At 39.6% G+C, this 20,406-nt stretch overlaps 1 protein-coding gene across 2 annotated transcripts in view; it reads left to right on the top strand.

Moving 5' to 3' along the window:
• The window catches only part of LOC149316946 (cadherin-18), a 238,404-nt gene that overhangs the window by 148,094 nt on the left and 69,904 nt on the right, over positions 1-20,406 (top strand). For both annotated transcript variants that reach the window (XM_089516578.1, XM_089516579.1), the window contains 2 exons: positions 1,969-2,156; positions 10,654-10,907. In XM_089516578.1, the coding sequence (XP_089372704.1) occupies positions 1,969-2,156; positions 10,654-10,907 (442 nt within the window). The remainder of the gene's footprint in view (positions 1-1,968; positions 2,157-10,653; positions 10,908-20,406) is intronic.

The raw sequence follows: 20,406 nt of genomic DNA, 5'->3' as shown, positions 1-20,406 counted from the left end.
TCAGATGCATTTAGAAGAAGCATTAAATGCATCTGAGGAAGTAGACTGAAGTCTATGAAAGTTCATGCTGCCAACTTCTTTCTTACAGTTAGTCTCAAAGGTGCTACAAGATTTCTCTACATACTGATTCTACAGACTAACAAGGCTATATTTTTGAATTCTATCATGATTGTAATAATTGTGTAAGTTTTCCCCCAGTCCACTGGACCACCATTTCAAAATGGTGAAGTGGTGATTTAATCTGTACTGCACTTGCCTCTGCCATGTAATTGCACGTTTTTTTCTCCCACAACTCCTTGACTTTGGATAAGCCTTTGTTTCTTTTTACAATAGGGTCAGTTAAAGAAGCACACAAATGTTCATTTAAGATATAATTTGGTTTAGCTGAGTGCTATAAAGATTTGAGTAGTAAAGTTTCATACAGTTGAGAGACACATAAATGTGGGAAAACGGAAACTTACTCCAGGCTTTTAAAATTGCTTAGCTTTTAACTCTGAGAAATTTACAGCCCTTGTTTCCTTTGCCATTTGGGAGGAGAGAATGAACAGAGTACAAAAGTGCTATATATTTTTACCAGAGCTGCACAGACACACCTGCTATACCATTTCAAATATATATGAAAAATAAGATCTATCTTCTTAATGTTGATTTTAAATTTTATTCACTGTGTTTTTAAATGGCTTAGCTGAGTCTTGTATAACCCTAGAACACAGGGGGCCTCTACACTATAGAAATAATACAGTTTGACATTATCATAGCTGCATCCTACAGAATCCTCAGATTTGTAGTTTTGTGAGACACTAGCACTCTTTAGCAGAGAAGGCTAAAGACCTTGTAAATCTGCCAATCCCAGGATTCCATAGGATAGAGCTACAGTACTTAAAGTGGCATCAAGCTGCATTATTTCTACAGTGTAGATCGGGGTAGGCAACCCTTTTGAGCCGGGAGCCGGGTAGCTGTCCCTCAGACAACTGGGGGGCCGAAACCAAAAAATAAATAATTAAATAATTTTTTAAAAATTAAATAAATAAATAAACCGGGACAAATGTAGGACAAAATTTTCAAATGGAGGGCACTTTTTAAATAAAAAATGGAGGACACGTGAAAACAATTGCTGATTTTTTAAAAAATGTTAATAATAATAATAATAAATTTTATTTTTATCCCGCCTTTCCAAAAAATATGATCAAGGCGGCTTAGATAAATGCATGTTTCTGAGGCTTCTATAGACAATCATCCCCCAAAGGCCCCGGCGGCAATCGGCGGCAGGACCGGGCTGGGGCCGGTCCCAAGGCCTTGCCGGGCCGCATCCGGCCCGCGGGCCGCAGGTTGCCTACCCCTGAGTCACAAAATGAAATTGATATTTTAGGACTAAGAAAATACAACAGAGGATGAATCTGTGGAGTTCACTACTACAATATGTGGCAATGGCTACTAACTTAAATACCTTTTAAAAGGACCAGATTTTTCAGGTTCCAAGCTGTCACGGCAAGTGGTGAGGGACAATGGGAGATGAACCCCAAAAGCAAGTGGTGGTCAAAAGTGAAGCGAAAATGAATTAGAATGATTCACTTGAGGAAATTTTAGTTACTGATCAATTGCTATCTATGATAGCTATGTGAAATCTTCATAATCGGAAGCTGTGCAAGAGAATGCAGGGCTGCTGTTGCTATCATTTGCTTGTGGGATTTCCCTTTAAAAAATGATGTTAAACTTGGAGAGCTGGACTCAGCAGAATTTTTGTTATGGTCTTGTTACTTTAACCATCATAGAGAACAGTATTTTATATTCTGATAGCAGGTTTTTAAAAGGTCATAATCAGGCTATATGCACTGTAAACTGGTAAAACAATATCCAGTGTGTTTCACCACAGTCATCATCCTATGTCCTAATCAGAAGGCTTGTCTGACAACTTGAAATTCTCCTGCAGCAGAATTCCTAGAAATGTTGTCTGATTATATTTTCCAGAACATTATCAGCTGTATGTTCCTGAGTCGGCGCAAGTTGGCTCTGCGGTAGGCAAAATCAAGGCTAATGATGCAGACACTGGGTCAAATGCAGACATGAAATATTCCATTATAAATGGGGATGGATCTGGAGTGTTTTCCATATCAACTGACAAAGAAACACGGGAAGGAATTATTTCCTTGAAGAAGGTAAGCAAAACCTTTACAAAAGGCCCCTGTGTGAAAGATTGAAAGCATCTGAGGCTGCAACCCTGAGCGCATCTGGGGGCCAAACTAAACCTAGAAATAGTTGTTCCATGAGCTTAGTTCTAGAATCTTGCCCCTATTAAGTAGTAAGAGGTTCTTTTTTAAAAATATTATTTATTTATTGTTTATTAAAATTAAAATTCATATAATGAATATTATATAATACACACACATACATACATTCTACATTCTATTACAACTTATCTAAATATCTTTTATATCCCACCTCAGTGCTCCCCTGCACCGGAGCTATTTCCATCCTTATTCCATCCAAAACCTCAGTTCCTCTCATGGAGGTAATCTTCCATCTTCTTTTCTCAATACTTTCTCAATAAATTATTTCCAAATTCCATCAAAGTCACTTCTTTCCCTTTTTTACTTTCAGTCTGCATGTCAATTTATCATTAATTGCTAATTTCCATACCTTTTTATACCACTCCTCCAATTGTACAGTTATTTTTGTTTTCCAACATCTTGCTATAATTAATCTCACTGCTGTAGTCAAGCTTGTTATCAAATCTTTTCCTCTTTTTTCCATTTCTCTGAATTATATAATGATAACAATACTATATTTGGACTTCTATCTATTTTTATATTAATACATACTTTCTATTTCTATTATCACTCCCCCCCAATTTTGTACATATTTACATTGCCACCACATATGCATATATGACCCCACTTCTTGACAACCTCTTCAAAAAATTTTGAATTATTCTTATCAATATTATGTAATCTCACTGGTGTCAAATACCATTTCTATATCAATTTTAAATAATTTTCTTTAATCTGTACCAATAAATTATTTAAATGTCTTTGTTCCCAAATTCTATCCCATTCTTTATCACATATTTTACATCCTAATTCCTCTCAAAATATTTTCCTGTTTCCCCCGCTTTATTTTCCATCAACATTTTAATAACTGTTGCTAATCATACCTTTCAAGTTCTCATTTTCCTCCATTTCTAGTAGTAAGAGGTCAGGCTGATACATCATGCTTCCTGAGCCAAGGACAAAATTATTGCTTTCCTCTTATATGCAGAGGTCATCTATAAGACACAAGCTTTACCCCATGAGTAACAGGCTAGCATAGGGAGGAAAAGCACAGGCAGCATGACACACACAATTGTATTCTCCATCACATTTGAAGGAGTAAATCATTACCCTCATATTTTTTGTTTATTCTTAATGAGGGTATCAGTGAGATCCTGGCAGGGAGATGGTTAAGCACTACCTTTTTGGTTTGTTTGCTTTGATCTGCTAAATTGATTTCGTGCCAAAGCAACTTGGGAGTGTTGCACAAATCCCTGAGGTTTGGCACAGAAAACAATACACCTTGTGGAAAAGATTCCCCCTCCCTGCATAAACCCACAAACACCCCTCATTTTTCTACATGTATATTTTTTCATGAAAAGGTTATAAGATGCAAAATAAATAAATAAATGATATTTAAAAAAATTAAATTTAGAATATATGAAAACTCTCAAAATTTCACCCATGGTGGGGGACATTTGAAATAATTTGTTCTTCTGGGCAAAAATAAAATAAGAGAAAATTGGTATATTTACTTACTGCCACCAAACATCTGCCTGAGGCAGCAGCCTCCTCATCCCATTTTCTTCCACCTGGGAGAAGAACACTTAGCATAATAGAATTTGAAGAGACTACAAGGGCCATCCAGTCCAACCCCCTGCCATCAGGAAATCTCAATCAAAGCATCCCCGACAGATGGCCATCAAGCCTCTGTTTAAAGACCTCTAAGGAAGGAGACTCCATTACACTCCAAGGAAAGAGTGTGTTCCACTGTCAAACAGCCCTTACTGTCATGAAGTTCCTCCTAATGTTGAGCAGGAATCTCTTATGCTGTAGCTTGCATCCATTGTTCCAGGTTCTAGTCTCTGGAGCAGCAGAAAACAAGCTAGCTCCCTCCTCAATATGACATCCCTTCAAATGTGTAAACAGGGCTATTATATCACCTCTTAACCTTCTCTTCTCCAGGCTAAACATCTCCAGCTCCCTAAGTCGTTGCTCATAGGACATGATTTCCAGGCCCTTCACCATTTTAGTCGCCCTCCTTTGGACACGCTCCAGTTTCTCAATGTCCTGTTTGAATTGTGGTGCCCAGAGTGGACACAGTATTCAAAGTGGGGCCTGATCAAAGCAGAATACATTGGCACTATTACTTCCCTTGATCTAGACACTATACTTCTATTGATGAAGCCTAGAATTGCATTGGCCTTTTTAGCTGCCGCATTGTACTGACTCCTGTTCATGGAATCATAGAAACTTGGGGAGGGGACTATTGGAAGATGAGTCATGGGCTAGGAAAGACACAGCCCTGTAAAAGACAAGCACAGTCAATTTTCCTACTTCAGTACATTAGTTTCATAGAACTGTCAATGACCACATTTAACTTGGCAGAAGGTTCACTGAATTTAGTGCCCATTAGGCCATCTTCAAATACTGTATTACCTGAGTTTGATTTAAAGTGTCTGCAAAATTTCTTACATACATACACTTTTATAAATGTTTACTGACAATTAGGAGGCAATATTCCCTGTATTAATTCATTTAAAAACATTAAGTTTGTGTGAGAACTGGAAAACTGTAACATCTGGAGATAAATATTATATGAATCTTTGTGTTTTTTAAATGATAGTGCTTTCCCATTTATTAAGATCTTCAACTGCACTAAGTCATTGTATATTCGTATTAGTAAACAGATTGAAAGATTTGGGATATTTATCTTCCATGGTTACTTGAGTCTTCTACTGAGGAATCTCTTTGGTGGTAAGAAAGATCTGTAAAGTTGTCATCTGAAAATTATTGCCTGTTGTATCTGTTTTACATAATGACTTCACAGTTGGTCTTTAGATGAGAAGCTTTGAACATGAATAATAAGGAACTCTTATTATTTGGCCATACACCATAAGGGGAGAACTACCAGTATAAAACAAGATCTGAAAACAACACATGCAAAAAGATATTAGGACAGCTACTTTGGGGGCTACAATTCAACCAGCCGTGCTGGCTGTAATATCTGTAAGATAATGTGCAATGTGTGGTAGAAGTACGTGTTTCCTGGTCCTCCGTATCCCCCCAATCTGCCTCTTCTTTTAAGGAGAACCATGGGCCTTACATGTATGCTTCATGCAGTAAGTTACATTACATGTGTGAGTGTGCATGAAAACTCAGTACCTTACAGGGGTTCCATAATAGTAAGCATATAAACCTGGTGTTCATTTGAGCCCCTGGTTGAAACCTTCACATCACATTGGATAATTTCTTTAATGCAGGATGACCAGAAGAAACTTCTCAAGGCACTTTAATCAGTGTTTGTCTGCTGATGTCATAAGTGTGCAGAATCATGTAAGAATTAATAATCAAAGTGAATGGTCTGAAACAGTCCTTTTAGCATATCCAATACTTGCTGCCAGCAGTTATTTAAGATTTTTTATTGTTGTATGTGGGCAGCCTCTAATATGAACAGTGGACATAATAGGGGTTCTCATGTCTTATGCAAGAATGGAAATTTCTTGAGAATGTCAATATGATTTGAAGGTGTAAGGCATGGGTAGGAATTGTGTGGAGTCTCCAGGAGCCCTAACCAACATAACCAGTCATGAAGAGTCAGTTGCAGTTCAACAACATCTGGAAGGTGACAAAAATTGCACCCCTGCCATGCATCTACAAATGACTAATATCATCATCATCATCATCATCATCATCATCATCATCATCATCTGTTGTTATTAGCTGCCTTCAAGTCGACTTTGACTTATGGTGACGTTATGAATGAGAAACCTACAAGTCCCCCATCATCAACAGCCCTGCTCAGGTCTTACAGTTTCAGGGCTATGGCTTCTTTGATTGACTCTATCCATCAAGAATGTGGCCTTCCTCTTTTCCTACTGCCTTCTACCTTATAAATCACTATTACCTGAGTCCTGCCAGGTTTACATCTACTGGGCCTGGACCTTCTCTAGCATCCATGTCTGAGTGGATCTGTGCAATTTTACATGCAAAGTGGCAGACAAATTCTTCACAGTGATCTTCTGAGTGTCTTAAATTCCCCTGAGGACCAGATTGTAACAAAGCCCTGAGTGCTTGAACTAGCTCCTCTGGATGGCTCTTTGAAGACTGAATGGTGACAGCAATATTAAGATAGATAGATAGATAGATAGATAGATAGATAGATAGATAGATAGATAGATAGATAGATAACCTTATATCTCCACCATAGTGCAATTGACTTCAAATTGACTTTAGTCCATTTTCTGTCAGACTCACTGTGAGTTTTCTGCCAAAGGTATTCTAGTCATCATCTAATTTGTTTCTTTGCTGCCAGCTCCTTAGGGGTGTCTGGTTTAGTACCACACCATGAGAGGAGATGCTTAGGGGTGATTGTGTCCACTGCTTTGGACATTTTCCCATTCCAGAGATCAAACAGGGATTTGATAAAGCAGTGGGAAGCTTTCTAAGAACAATCAAGCATCCACCCAAATTTATAAGCCTTTTGTGAATATGGACCATCTTAATCTGTCAGCCACCTTTCTGTAGAGGCTTTGAGTCCCAGCAAATCTAAAACTGATGAAAAGAAGTAATCTGTCCATGACAATATAACAATAGAAAGCTCTTCCATTCCCAGGTCACATCATCCCAACCAACCCAGGTGAAAAAAGGGTATAGAGTATGTCCAGCAACACATATGAGGCCATTTACATTTGAGACACACTCATGATTGTCATGACAGACATGAGGTCTTGACAGGGCAGTCACAGTTTGAATGGTAAAGTCCCCCAGCATGAAAAACCACAAGGATTCCTGCATCAACTGTGAGACCATCCTGGCTAGCTCAGGAAAGGAGATTGTTGAGCAGAGGGGTGGATGATACACCAAAAGTCTCCCTAATCTGTGCCAGCCAGCCACCTTCAAATAAACACACACTCTGTAGACCAAGGGATAGGGCACTGACTCAGTGGAATAGAAATCGAATAGACCAATGCAACACTATTCCCTCATCCCTAGGTCTTGTCTACTGCTGCTCAGAGACACCTGATAGGCAAAACTGAGATAATATTTTCTGTAAGTACTGTCCTCTCCTAGTCTTCTCTTATATAGCATCAACAAAAGACAGGGTAGGAATTGTAGGCCTTCAGATTTCTGCTCTCTCTCTCTCTCTCTCTCTCTCTCTGTGTGTGTGTGTGTGTGTGTGTGTGTGTGTGTGTGTGTGTGTAGGAAGGCAGTCTCTAATTATATACTATTGGAATGAAAAGATTCATGATAAGAATAAATGCATATTTTTTGTGTATCAAAGAACAAATTTTGAAATATTGTTTACAGTTTGTCTTGAAATGTATGAAATCGTATACAGCATTTATTATTTCCCATGATACATTTCTCACAAAAGAATAAAGAATCCCCTCCTCAAAATGCTAATAATCAAACTAGCTGTATAACAACAACAACAAGAAATATATTTCTTTCCCACCTCTCCTCAAGGCATTGTACAGTATATTAAAATACAAAACACAAATTTAAAAGACACATAAAACCAACAGTTAAAATACGATACTATAAAATCATTAAAATATGCTCATAGAAGTACATTCCTTAAAATATACAAATTAAAAAGTAATGTTTTGAAATTGAGTGGGTGGGCCTGCAGGAATAGATGTGTTTTTAATGTTGTTTTAAGTGTCATCAGTGTTTTATATATATTCAGTAATCAACAAAAATAGATTCCAGATACTGCTGAACTGCAACTTCCAACTTTCTTCCTCAGTGACTACAGAAGCTGTTAGTTGCAGACCAATAATATCAGGAAAACTGCACAATTCTTACCCCTTTTCTGTGTGATTGTGTACATGAGCACACTCCTACATGGACAATTGTTATTGGCAAACAAAGTGAACACAGCAGCCAATTCCATGATCACAGAAATGCATGAGTATGGCAATGGCTGTTGCTTTGATGTATGCACAACTCAAATCATGTGATCATGGATTCACATGCATGTAGAGGAACATTTACCACATGCCTGCATATAGAGAAACATGTGCTACAGCCTTAAGTGTGTTTAAGACTACTACTGTTTACACACTGTTTTAACTTTTAAATCCATGTACTTTTCTAATGAAACCAAGATGTTATGGCTGTGACCTATTTATATGTGGGTAATTGAGGAAAGAAAGCCATAATGATTTGGAAATAATGGTGTAGAAATGTTCATGGTTTGGTTAAAACCATTTAAGGGTTTTAAGCTTAGATTTCAATTCAGATTTTTAGGTGCTGTGGCTGTAACTGGGCCACCAGGAACCTACAATTCTAGTTATCAATTCATCGTCTTATACCAATTCCTTCCAATTTCAGGAGCATTGTGCATCAGTCCAAGACTTATCAATGTTTATTATGTCCCCTTTAAATAATTAGAATGTACAACAGTCTGCATTGCCATCTTTTCTTCACTTCCATACATACACACACACACACACACGGAAGCAGTGACATATGATATATCATTCTGTAATTATTTTTGCTGTAACAGCAGAAGAAAGATTCTCCTGACTTAATATACTTTATTTGAGAACAAAGTATACTACTTTTGTATACCGATTGTCCTAAGATATTTGACAATTCAAGAAGAATTTGTCTGTGAAATCTACCAGAAAGAAATAGAGGTAGTTAGTTGCTTAAAAATAAATAAATGATGAGAGATTTTAAATAGGGTTCCCAAATCTTCATTAAAAAAAAAAGTTTGTTTTGCTCAGTCAGTGTGATATAATAATTGGAGCTTAGGAAGATTATTACACTGGGGTAAGAAACACTAGAGAAGTGCATTACTACCATCATTTTTGCACAATCGGGGAAAGATTTTCACACACTGACATCCACCTATTATCCTTGTAACATCATGGAATTGTCATGCTAGTGAAATATCTCATTGATGATAAAAAAGTCAATGGCTTGCCTATAGCGATTTATTAGCACTATTGGAAATGTGTGAAAGGCAATCATGTATCAATAGCGCTGTTGAGAATTCATCATTAAACCTTCCAGAGAATAGATTATTGGACTAGACTCATTAAAACGGGGCTAGTTCACTTCAACTGCTCTGACTGCCTCCTGTTGCATTTTGGGATTTGTAGATCAGCGATCCCTAAAAGCTCTCTGGCTGAATATTCTAAATACCCCTTCCTAAACTACAAGCCCCGGAATGCCACGGGAGGATAATCTCCTAAATTAAATTCCCCCAGTCTCCCAGTGTGCCTGTTTGGTAGAATCATTTTGTGTGTTGCACTTGTGAATCACAGTAGAGTTCCTCAGAGGCGAGAGAAGACCTATTTTTCTCTCTGCTAACACAACCCTTTCTGCTGATGTGTGTAATGTAAAAGCACTTTTTTACTGCTCCTGAATAGTTAATGCCCCGTTATTGTGATCAGTGTGAAAGTAAATGTTTCAATATTGCCTTTGTATCATTCTTGTTTAATAACGTTAGAATAGCGTTATTAAACAGTAAATAGACCTCCTGTGATAATCTCCTAGAACTAGATACCTGGGAGATTCAGGGTCAAGCCATAACAACTATGAAACTAACAATACATGAACACTTAAAAACAGAATGATCTTGTGCATACTTATTTAAAAGGAAGGTGTTCTGAGTCCACTGAGACTTACTCCAGGTAAGTGTACATAGAATTACATGCTAAATTAACTACTATTTAAAGTCCCACAAGGGCCTTACGTTTCCACAATAGATGAACCTGTAGTTCCCTTGCTCTTTGTATATAATATGCACAAATCAGGAAGACTACACAGCCATAGCTGTCTCCCAAATCCCAAAGATAAGGATGCCTACTTGCAGTTAGCTCGGGAATAGAGACAAAGCCATCTCTACTTGGCCTGACTGGTAATAGCTAATATCGCCCTGTAATGGCTAATGGAGACCTATTGATAATTGGCAGGGCAGGTAAGAAGAGGGCCTAGGAGAGATGAAACTGCCCTTAAACAACTTCAGCTCTGTACATCCTCATTGGCTAGATCTCAACAGACAGCATCACTGACATGATCTGGCTTGTACTTCTCTCCCTGGTGGGGTGGAAGCAAGAGCACCCCATTCCATCAGGACAGCCAGAGGAGTATGTTTATCTAACCACAAAGTTGATATGTTTCTTTATTTCAGCAGCAAGGTGCTACTCAGACATTTTAAACAAAAGGGCAGGGCTAAACTGACTAAACCTATACCTTATAACAGAATGTAACATGAAATAAATTGTACCAAAGGACACTATTATTAGAGTTATTGAAACCAATATGTGAATATCTTTGAGGCCAGAAGATACATATGGTGGTACAAATAAGGTGAAGAAAGAGCTAATTTTGTAAAATCACTTAAGACCCAATTCACAGTGGTAATAGTACATTTCTTTTCTTCCCACAGCCACTCAACTATGAAAAAAAGAAATCCTATACTCTTAATATAGAAGGAGCAAATACCCACCTCGATTTCCGCTTCTCACACTTAGGACCTTTTAAAGATGTAACTATGTTGAAGATCATTGTTGGGGATGTGGATGAGCCTCCATTGTTCACTCTGCCATCTTATATAATGGATGTTTATGAAAATGCCAAGATTGGAACTATTGTGGGCACAGTAACAGCACAGGATCCAGACAGTGCTAACAACTTAGTAAGGTATGATTTTATTAACATAACGTCATAGAACATGTAGCAGCATGGCTGGAGCATGTACAAAAGGTGGACAATGTATGTTTCTTACAAAGATGAAATATGGAAATATGGCTATGTCTGTTCTTAGAGATGTAAATCCTGATAATAATAATTTTTATTTATATTCCCCCACCTCACCCTGCAGATCGAGGTGGAGTTACAACCCAATAAAAACATATAAGTACAATCAATAAAAAGGAATATATCCAATATGATACTTCATATTGACAATAATAATATCAATTAAAAACTAGTTTATCATAGTGCAACAGTTTTATGGCAATAGATTTGATTTGCCTTCATATGGTCTGTGAGGAAAAAAAGGTTTATCTTCTCACCACAAGATGGTGAGCTTTGCTGTACCCGTCTCAGATAAAACTTTAATATTTGGGGGGAGGGGTTGCACAAAATTTGTTTTCTGTACATATAGTAAAATTTGTAGTACTGGAAAAGATAACTGTTACATTGTTGGTTATGTAGGTTAGGAAGCTTTGGATGTGATTGGCTCCAAAACTGATCAAATCAAGTAGGAAAAAAATTGCACTAATTTAAAAGAAACCTGTCTATTCTTACTGTGATCAGTAGTTTTTGCACAGATTTTTGTGGGTTTGCCAGGCTATGTGGTCATGCTCTAGAAGAGTTTATTCCTAGAACTCTTTTAGAAGGAATAAACCCTAGAACACGGCCACATAGCCTGAAAATCCCACAAAAAAACTATGGATGTCAGCTGTGAAAGCTTTCAACTTCACATTGTACAGATTATGTTTATAATTTGCACATTTGGCACAAAACATTATTCCCCCCCCCCAAAAAAAAAAGAAACACTCTTGCATCTTAGTTTGTGCCAGAGCTTAAATCAAATTATGTATTCTTGTAGTCTCATTATGCTAAAATAATCTCAATTACAGTGGAATGAGTGTCTTTCACATTTAGTGTTACTACTGTATCGTGACTGATGTAATGTGAAAGCCATCACCTTCTCTCACATTCAGCTTTACAAAAGGATGAAGAGGGGATATATAGTGCTCTTAAAAATCCTGCTCTACTTTACGGTTTATCTAAACTGGGGGACATGTCATGCTTGATTAATATTAGTGATAAACTGGACTTCAATAAAATTCAGGATGTCATCCGACCAACCATGACCCTTTCCATTCTGGCTCCCACAGTTTTTCTTTTTCAACTGGCACTCAGCATTTTGTGGCATCTGAGCAGTCACAATTCTCATTAGACTAGTTCATTGGGAGCAGGGAGGTTACCCACTTAGGGTTTTTGAGAAGGTTTTTTTGCACTTCTGAAAACCTTGGAATTCTGAACATAGCCATTCTCCTCTCTTCTTTCTTAATGTCACCAGTTGTTTTCCATCATTTTGACATTAATCGATGGAGTTGACTATTACAGGAATAGAAGCAATTTCAGTCAGAAAATACTTGTAAAGTTAAGAAATAGTGTGTAGTTCAGTACTAATAAGTCAGTTTATTGTCTTTCAAGCAAACAGCCATTTTACATAGAGATAAAAACAAAACAAAAAGGGAGCACCTTACAATAGAATGAATTGAGCTACATATGTAGGGTTATTTCTCAAACCCTTCTTAAGATTTGTAGTGTATATTTGCATAGTCTTGGCTAAAAAAATTAGATGCTCTAAAAAAACAAATTTGGTAACATCGGATAACAAGAAGCAGATCTTAGCATGAGATGAAAAACCCTTGAACAATTTTAAGAAAGGAAAACTATAAGTTATTTCTAAGATCATTGTACATGGGACTTTCAAGCAAAACATGGAGCTAAATCTTCACTTGAGACAAAATTATATCTGCAAACTCTGTCCTTAATAGGTAGAATTTTATGTCTTCCCATCTGAACTACTCACAGAAGAATGTTTAGCCTTGCTTGTGCAAAGGCTATCCTCATTTTAATATTTGTAATGTCCACCATAGATTTTGATATGGATAAATACAGTGGAGTAAAAAAAAAGTATAAAAGGGATTAGTTTGGCAGGACTTAATCTCTGTTATCTGAGACTGCATCTCAGTGTCCTTAAGTCTTTTTAACAATAATACTTTGGCACTATGATAACATTGAGACAAAATAAAGGACAGTGAAAATCTCAGTTTCTTAGCAACCTCCTACATTCTCTGCTTCACAAATGAGGACCCACCACTTCCACAGTCACCAGATGAATCTCTGATATTTGCTTGAAAATGGTTTTTAATCAGGGCTAAACTGAGAACTGGTGTTTTAACTGTCATTATACCTAGTTCTGCAGCTGCAATGTCAGCTTTGTGAAGATGTGCGCTGCCAAAAGTCAATGCAAAATTTTCCTTTGACTTTTTGTAATGGGCCTAGATTTGTACATCATTACTAGAACATATGTGTTGTGTTTGGAATCCTCATTTAGAAGAGTCTCTGTTAGCAACACTGGCCTACCTGGTACATTTGACACTCAATGGGAGTCATTTTCTTTAATACTGCCTCCTCTCTACAACAAAATTATTTTCAGCAATAAATCATTAAATTATTTTAAATTTAATTCAGTTAAATTGATATATATATATATATATATATATAGTCAGCACGTGCTTTATAGAATATAGCAAAGCCTTTGACTGCATAGATAATAAAAAGCTATGGATTTCACTTAAAGAGCTGGGTGTACCAATATATTTGATTGTCCTGATGTGTAATCTATACTCAGGACAAGCGCTACAGTTAGAACAGAATATAGAGAAACAGAGTGGTTCCCAGTTGGAAAGGGAATTAAACAAGGGTGCATCTTATCACTATTTGTTCAACTTATGTGAAAAAATATCAGGCAAAAATCAGGCTCAGACTCAGAGGAAGGAGGAGTAAAGATTGGAGAAAAGAATATCAACAACCTAAAATACAAGATGACACCATAATACTAGCAGAAAATAACAAAGACTTGGAATATCTACTAAGGAAAGTTAAAGAAAAAGATGGAAAAGCAGATTTAATGCTAAACTTTTACAAAAGTAAAATAATGACCATGTAGGATATTCACTAATTCAATATGGTTGATAAGGACATTGAAATACTCAAAAGCCTCTCACACCTTGGATAAGTCATTGGCCAGCATGGAAACTGTGGTCATGAATCCAGGAGAAGACTAAGGACTGGGGAGGGCAGCTATGAAAGAATTAGACAAGATTCTAAAGTGTGTATATGACCGAACACTACAGTGAGGATTGTTCATGCCATCATATTTCCCATCACTGTACATGGGTGTGAGAGCTGGACAATGGAGAAAGCTGATAGAAAGAAAATCATCTCATCTGAGATGTGGTGCTGCAGAAGAGTTCTGTGGATACTGTGGATGGCTAAAAAGATAAACAAATGGATGCAAGAGCAAATCATATCTGAACTTTCCCTACAAGCCAAGTTGACTAAACTGGGGCTGTTATGTCACATCATGAGAAGGCATGACTCACTAGAAAAGATGATGCTATTTGGAAAGATAAAGGGCAGTATAAAGAGAGGAAGACCACACACACCAGATAGATAGACTCAATCAAAGAGTAAGAGGGTAGAGTATCTTGGAGATGCCTCATTCACAGGGTTGCCTAGAAGGCAGTTAACAACAACAAAAATAATCATTAAATGAAATAAATGGCTGGAAAGGAGACACTGACAGTGAAAATTCTATTTTATTGAGCCTCCAGTAAAGACTGTGGGCTGCACAGTTTTTTTATATGACATCTGCCTTTCCTTAATGAGGCTTTATATAACAACAACAACAATGTTTATTTACAGTGTCCTTTTCACAACAATAACACAGAACATTATACAGTCGGCCTTCCACTTTCATGGGGCTTAGGAGCGCAAGACCCCCACAAAAGTGGAAAAACTGCAAATAAGCAGGGGAAGGGAGAGGAGCAACCGCACTCCCCCACATCTTCCCCAGTGTGATAGCAGGCTTCCCTCTCTCTTCCCCAGTGGGATAGCTGGCTGTGGGAAGCTAGCTAAAGCACCAGAGAAGGTGTGGGGTTGGTGCACACACCCTTCCCAGCTGCTCCCTCTTCCTAGACCTTTCCCCCCAGGCAAATGCCCAGGTGGGAGGAGGAGGAGGAGTGCATGCACATGTGGCAACAACCTCACACATAATCAAAACTATGAGTATCAAGGCCAACTGTAATGTATTAAAAACAAAATCCTCACCACACCACCACTCACTACCCATCTCAGCCACAAAAAATTGTGTTTTTTTCCATTTTAGACAAAAAAAAGTGCTGTTTCAAGAAACATCTTTCTGTTTCAACAAACATCATAATAAATCATCAGTTTGTAAAAGTAAATAATAGTTAAAATTTCACTTATAAAATTATATTAAAAATAAAATTTAAAAATATAAAAGCATTATAAATGTATGAAATCATTATGAAATTTTAACAGACTAAAATATTATGAACTTTTAAGAAAACATCTTATGCTGACAAACCATTGCCGCTGCGCAAAAACTGGCCACCCTTGTTGTTGTTACTGGGCACTGGTCTGCCAGCAAATAAGATACAAAACTTATAAGTTCTTCCAGGAAACCAACTAAGAATTGGATGAATAAAAATATGGCGATAGCCATAATAAAAAGGACAATACAACAATACATGACCTATAGTACCAATTCCATAGGGGCATATGCATAGATCATAGGGAATATTATTCTATCTCCCTTCCAATAAGGCTGGAGGTAGAACATTACATTTTGTTAAATTGAATGCTATCCTATGTTTTGGAACGGTTAGAAAACTCTGAAAAGTAAAGCTTGATTTTGCCATTATATATGAGGGACACAATTTTACTACACCGTTGTATTTAATGTGATTTATAGCATCCATAGATTTTAGTATCAATGGGAACTCCTGGGACAAAACCCCAGCATATACTATAGACCCACAGTACTATATTTTCTTTTAAAATCTAGAATTACCAGAAAGTGATATTCTAAATTTAAAAGGTATTCACTATTTTTAAGGAAAACATTCTGTATCAAATATTGCTTAATGAGCAAACAGCAAATGTCACCTCATATTCAGAAAAGTTAAGTGATCTTGGACCTGGGCACCACATTATGAGATAGACCTATAAACCTGAATATTATATACATTTTGACAAGTAAAGCTTGGCTAGTTTAATAATAATTGCTTTTCCTTTACCCTTACTTTTCTATTCTATATATATATATACTTCTTCTAGACTAGATTTCCCATATAATCCAGTAATTTATCAAATTGTATTTATGAGTTCAATAGAGCATAGAATGACAGTTTCTATGCCATTAAAGAAGTTGTTCCTTGTTAAGTAAAAAAGAGTTACTGTATTTTCTGGCGTATAAGACTATTTTTTAACCCAGGAAAATCTTCTCAAAAGTCGGGGGTCGTCTTATACGCTGGGTGTCACATTATAGGGCAAGTGCTGAAACGTTGGAGCTGGACTGGAGAATCTGCGGTCGCCGCATATGGTGGGGGGAGCTCAAAAACAGCCGTGGCCACATCCCCACCATATGCGGCAATCGTATGAGAGCAGCTACCGCTCTGATAGTCTTGGAGACAGGGAGCACTGTGCAGGCAGGGAGAGCTGACCAATCCAAGCAGGCTTTGTATACAAAAGACGGCCGCCCGACTGAGCGGGCAGGCCGTGTTGCCACCGGAAGCGGCGACGCAGGCTCGGTGGAGTGCCCCAGCATGCTTTGCTGGGGCGTGCTTGCTGGTGATTGGTTGCTAGGGAGGGAAAGGGAGGTACTTCCACCTCTGAAAGGCCGCTCTAGGGGGTGGATAGTCCCTCTCTATGGTTGCCTCAGTCCTCCAGGGCGACCGATTGGTTCGGCTGCTCTGGGGGCAGGGCGACTCCCTTCCCAGCAACCCCCTGGGCATGGCCTATTTAGGCCCAGTTGCCCAGTGCACGGTGCCATTTGCTGCTTGGCTCTGCTGGTGTGCAGAGCCAAGCTGAGAGGAGCAGGAGGCGAGCACATAGGGCTTTCCCCTCCCTCTTGGCTCTTGGCCTGGGTCTGGGCTGATTTGGAAGCTAAGGTGAGTGGGCTTGTGGAGGGTGGCATTTGCCTCCTCCTAGCGTTGCCCCTTGCCTCTTCCCCGCTTGGGTGGTTTTTTTTCCCCGCCTTTTTTTTGGCGGGAATAGTTGCGCCCACCATTTTGTTTTGGCCCGGTGGCCATTTTGTTGCTTCGGCAATTTCAGGCCTGCTGGAGCCCTGCACTCTTCTTTTGTAATTTGTGACTGTGTGGCCTAGTGGTTTTAGTTGGAACAGAGCTCTTGGGAGACGCTTCCAGACAGGCTCATTGACAGTTATCAGTGGGGTGCCCTCCCCCCTCCTTTTTTGTAGGCACACTCTCTCAGCCTCGGCTCAAGTAAGTTTTTGAACTTGGTTTATTTTGCCTGGTGCGGTTTTGTGGCTTGCTTTTGCTGGTTCTTTGGGCTTATCAGTATGCCTCCAAAGCCACCTCCTGTGCCTTCGGCATCCAGGCCTTCTACTAGGGGTCAGTCTGGATTGCCCAGAAGGTCATGGGCTGGCATGGCACGGACACACAGAGCTTCCACTCCCAAAGGGATGCCTGTTGCAGAGCCTCCCGCAGATTCATCTCCTTCACTGCCTGCGGCGGCATCTTCACTTTCACCCGAGATAGTCGCCAATTTATCAAGGTCCATTGCTGTCCTGATTCAGCAGGCTACAATCTCCAGTCAGCCTGCCACTGCTGTGCCTTCTTTTCTTCCTGCATCTCAGATGGCGAGGGAACCAGTTCCCAGCTCCTCGGATTCGTCCAGTTCCAGTTCATCTTCTTCTTTGTTGGATGATGAAAGGGGGCTTGGAGCGTCGTCATTGGCTGATCGGCACAAGGAACGGAAGAGGAAAAGGAAGGCCAAGAGGAGACGGCAAATGGCCCATTTTGCGGGGTCCAAGCAACCTGCAGTTGCAGGTGGACCTCGACCTAATGTTCCATGCGGGAGGGATGGTTTTTGGGTTGATCATGCCTTGGTTCCTGGCCTGCCTCGTGGGCCATCATGAGGCGTGCCTGGCGTCCAGGACTCCAGGGTGTGTGGGTAGATCCACAGATGAATGATTTACCCATTTGTGCTCCAGGTGAGCGCCCTCCGGGAGCTCACTTATCTAGCAAGGTTAGAAAGCTGATTCTTCGGGGATGGTACGTGGATGTCTTCATCCTCCTCCAGCCTAAGGGCAAGGAGGCTATTGCTGTTACTTTGACGAAGAAGGCCAAGAAGGAGCCCAAGGTTGCACCGGCTGAGCACACCTTTGCTAACTGGTTGGAGGGCTTCACCATCTTTAAAGCGGTAGTCTCTATGGCCTTCCCTGAGCGAGCGTGGCATTTAGACGGCCATTTGCTTAATGTTCTCAGGGCCAAGGCTTTTGCGGGAGACACAGCGGCTATCGCCTACGATGCGGCATTCAGGCAGCATGCTTCGCAGAATACCAGGGAGCGTTGGGACCTGCTCCACAATGAAATTTGGCTGCTGGAAGTAGGCACTCGGGCTGCGCCACGAGCACTGTCCCAAGTTTCATCTTGGGACAGTTTTCTGATAAGGGTCTGTTGTGCTGGGATTTTAATGTTGGCAAGTGCATACGCACCCAGTGCAAGTTCGATCACCTTTGTGCCTTTTGTAGAGGCTCACATGCCAGGTTGTCTTGTCCTGATGCTCCTTCCTCATCGCAGTTTTCTCAGGCCAGGCGTCCTGCCTCTCCTATTAATCCTGGAGTTGGGCTTGCTTCCAAATAGCTGCCATTGGGAGCTTTCTATTTGACCCTGCTCTGGGTTTGCAATGTCAGTTAATTCCTTGTATTTCCCTTACTTCATGGGAATGGTTTCCATGTTTTCCGTTGCTGCTTGTGTTATTAAGACTGCAGCTTATTATTGTTTGCTAATTTCTATTTTTCAGTTGTGACACGCTAAAGGTTTGGACAATCGGCACCAGCGTTTTGCCGTCGATTTGCTGCCTTGGACGCAAGTGGAGCATGCTGTTTCCTTTCAATATGTCCTTTTGGACAAGATTGCAGACCGGCTTGGCAGTTTCCTCTTGGACTCCTGCTTTGTGCACTTTGTGTTGGTAGGGTTGGCGGCAAATGTTACTGCGTAACTGTCTTTTGTGGCGGCAGCAGAGGGTCTGGATCTGGTGGTCATGGTCTATATTGTTGCATAGCACTGTATCGGGAGTCCCTATGGGACACGGGAGCGACGAGGACATGCGTTGTGGCCATTGCGGGGGCCATAACATGACACCGCTTCCCGGTGACTAGGGGATTTAATTTGAATGCAATCACTAGGTTGCATGGATATGAGAGGGCGTTCCATCAGCCCCTAGCTCATCCCGATATCTTGCTGATATATGACTGGCCAGTATCTTACAACAGCGGGTTGTACGATGATCCAGACCTCATGCTTTTGGCCAACCCTACCTTTTGGCTGCTGGTTTTGCGTGAATAAAGTTGTGGCCTTTCCTCCACATATGGCTCATGTCTTATTGTGGCGCCGCCCTCCCAGGCAACAAGGTTTCCTGCTAAGTACCTGCATGTCATAAGCATTTGAATTTAAATTACCATATTGAAATCAAATCTGATGTTTTTTTATTTTTTATTTGGTGTGTGTTGGATGAGGGGTAGTCTTATACGGTGAGTACATCCCAAACTCTATATTTTAACTGGAAAAGTTGAGGGTCGTCTTATATGCCCAGTCATCTTATATGCCGGAAAATACAGTATTTTTAAAATCCACCACTGGTGCAAGGAATGTTTCTGTAGTTTCTCATTGTGCATGTTAGTTTTATTATAACAACTGCTTTTCATGTGATATATACTTGCAATGGAAAAGAATATTGGCCTGGACATAAAATGCTATTTGAAAACACTGAAATTCTGGACCATGCCAACAACTCTTAAGTCAGAATGCACAGGGAGGCCATTGAAATCCACAAACATCCGTCCCAGATTCATCCCTTCTCGCTTGCCGCCCCTCACTCCTGGAACCTCCTCCCCTTACAAGCATGACTCAACACGTCTCTAACCAGCTTCAAAGCCGAGTTAAAGACCATATTGTTTAGGGAAGCGTTCCCAGGGAATCTGTGATTGTGTCCTGGTTGTTCAGATGCTTGACTCAGTAGTGGATATTGCTGTTTTAACTTGTTTCATATGATGTTTTCAATTTGTTGCTTTAACTTTTAGATTGTATGCCATAGGCAGGCTTTTATATTCTTGATTTTACTTGGTTTTGTACAGCGCCGTGTAGATTTACAGCGCTTTATAAATAAAGTTAATAATAATAATAATAAACATCTGGAACAATTTCAGCAGGAAAGAAGAAACCCTGACAGTAAACAAAGTTTGGCTACCAGTCCTGAAGAACACCAAAATCAAGACTCAACACATGCAAATGAACTTCTCCCAGGGTCAAGGGTTTTCCCTGCAGACAATGAATTGCTAATTAAA

This window comes from Sceloporus occidentalis, unplaced genomic scaffold, assembly GCF_023333645.1.
Source record: "Sceloporus occidentalis isolate IW3139 unplaced genomic scaffold, rSceOcc1.0.p SCAF_3, whole genome shotgun sequence".
Taxonomy (NCBI): domain Eukaryota; kingdom Metazoa; phylum Chordata; class Lepidosauria; order Squamata; family Phrynosomatidae; genus Sceloporus; species Sceloporus occidentalis.
The sequence above is the reverse complement of the archived record's forward strand: the minus strand, read 5'-3'. Positions and strand labels throughout refer to the sequence as shown.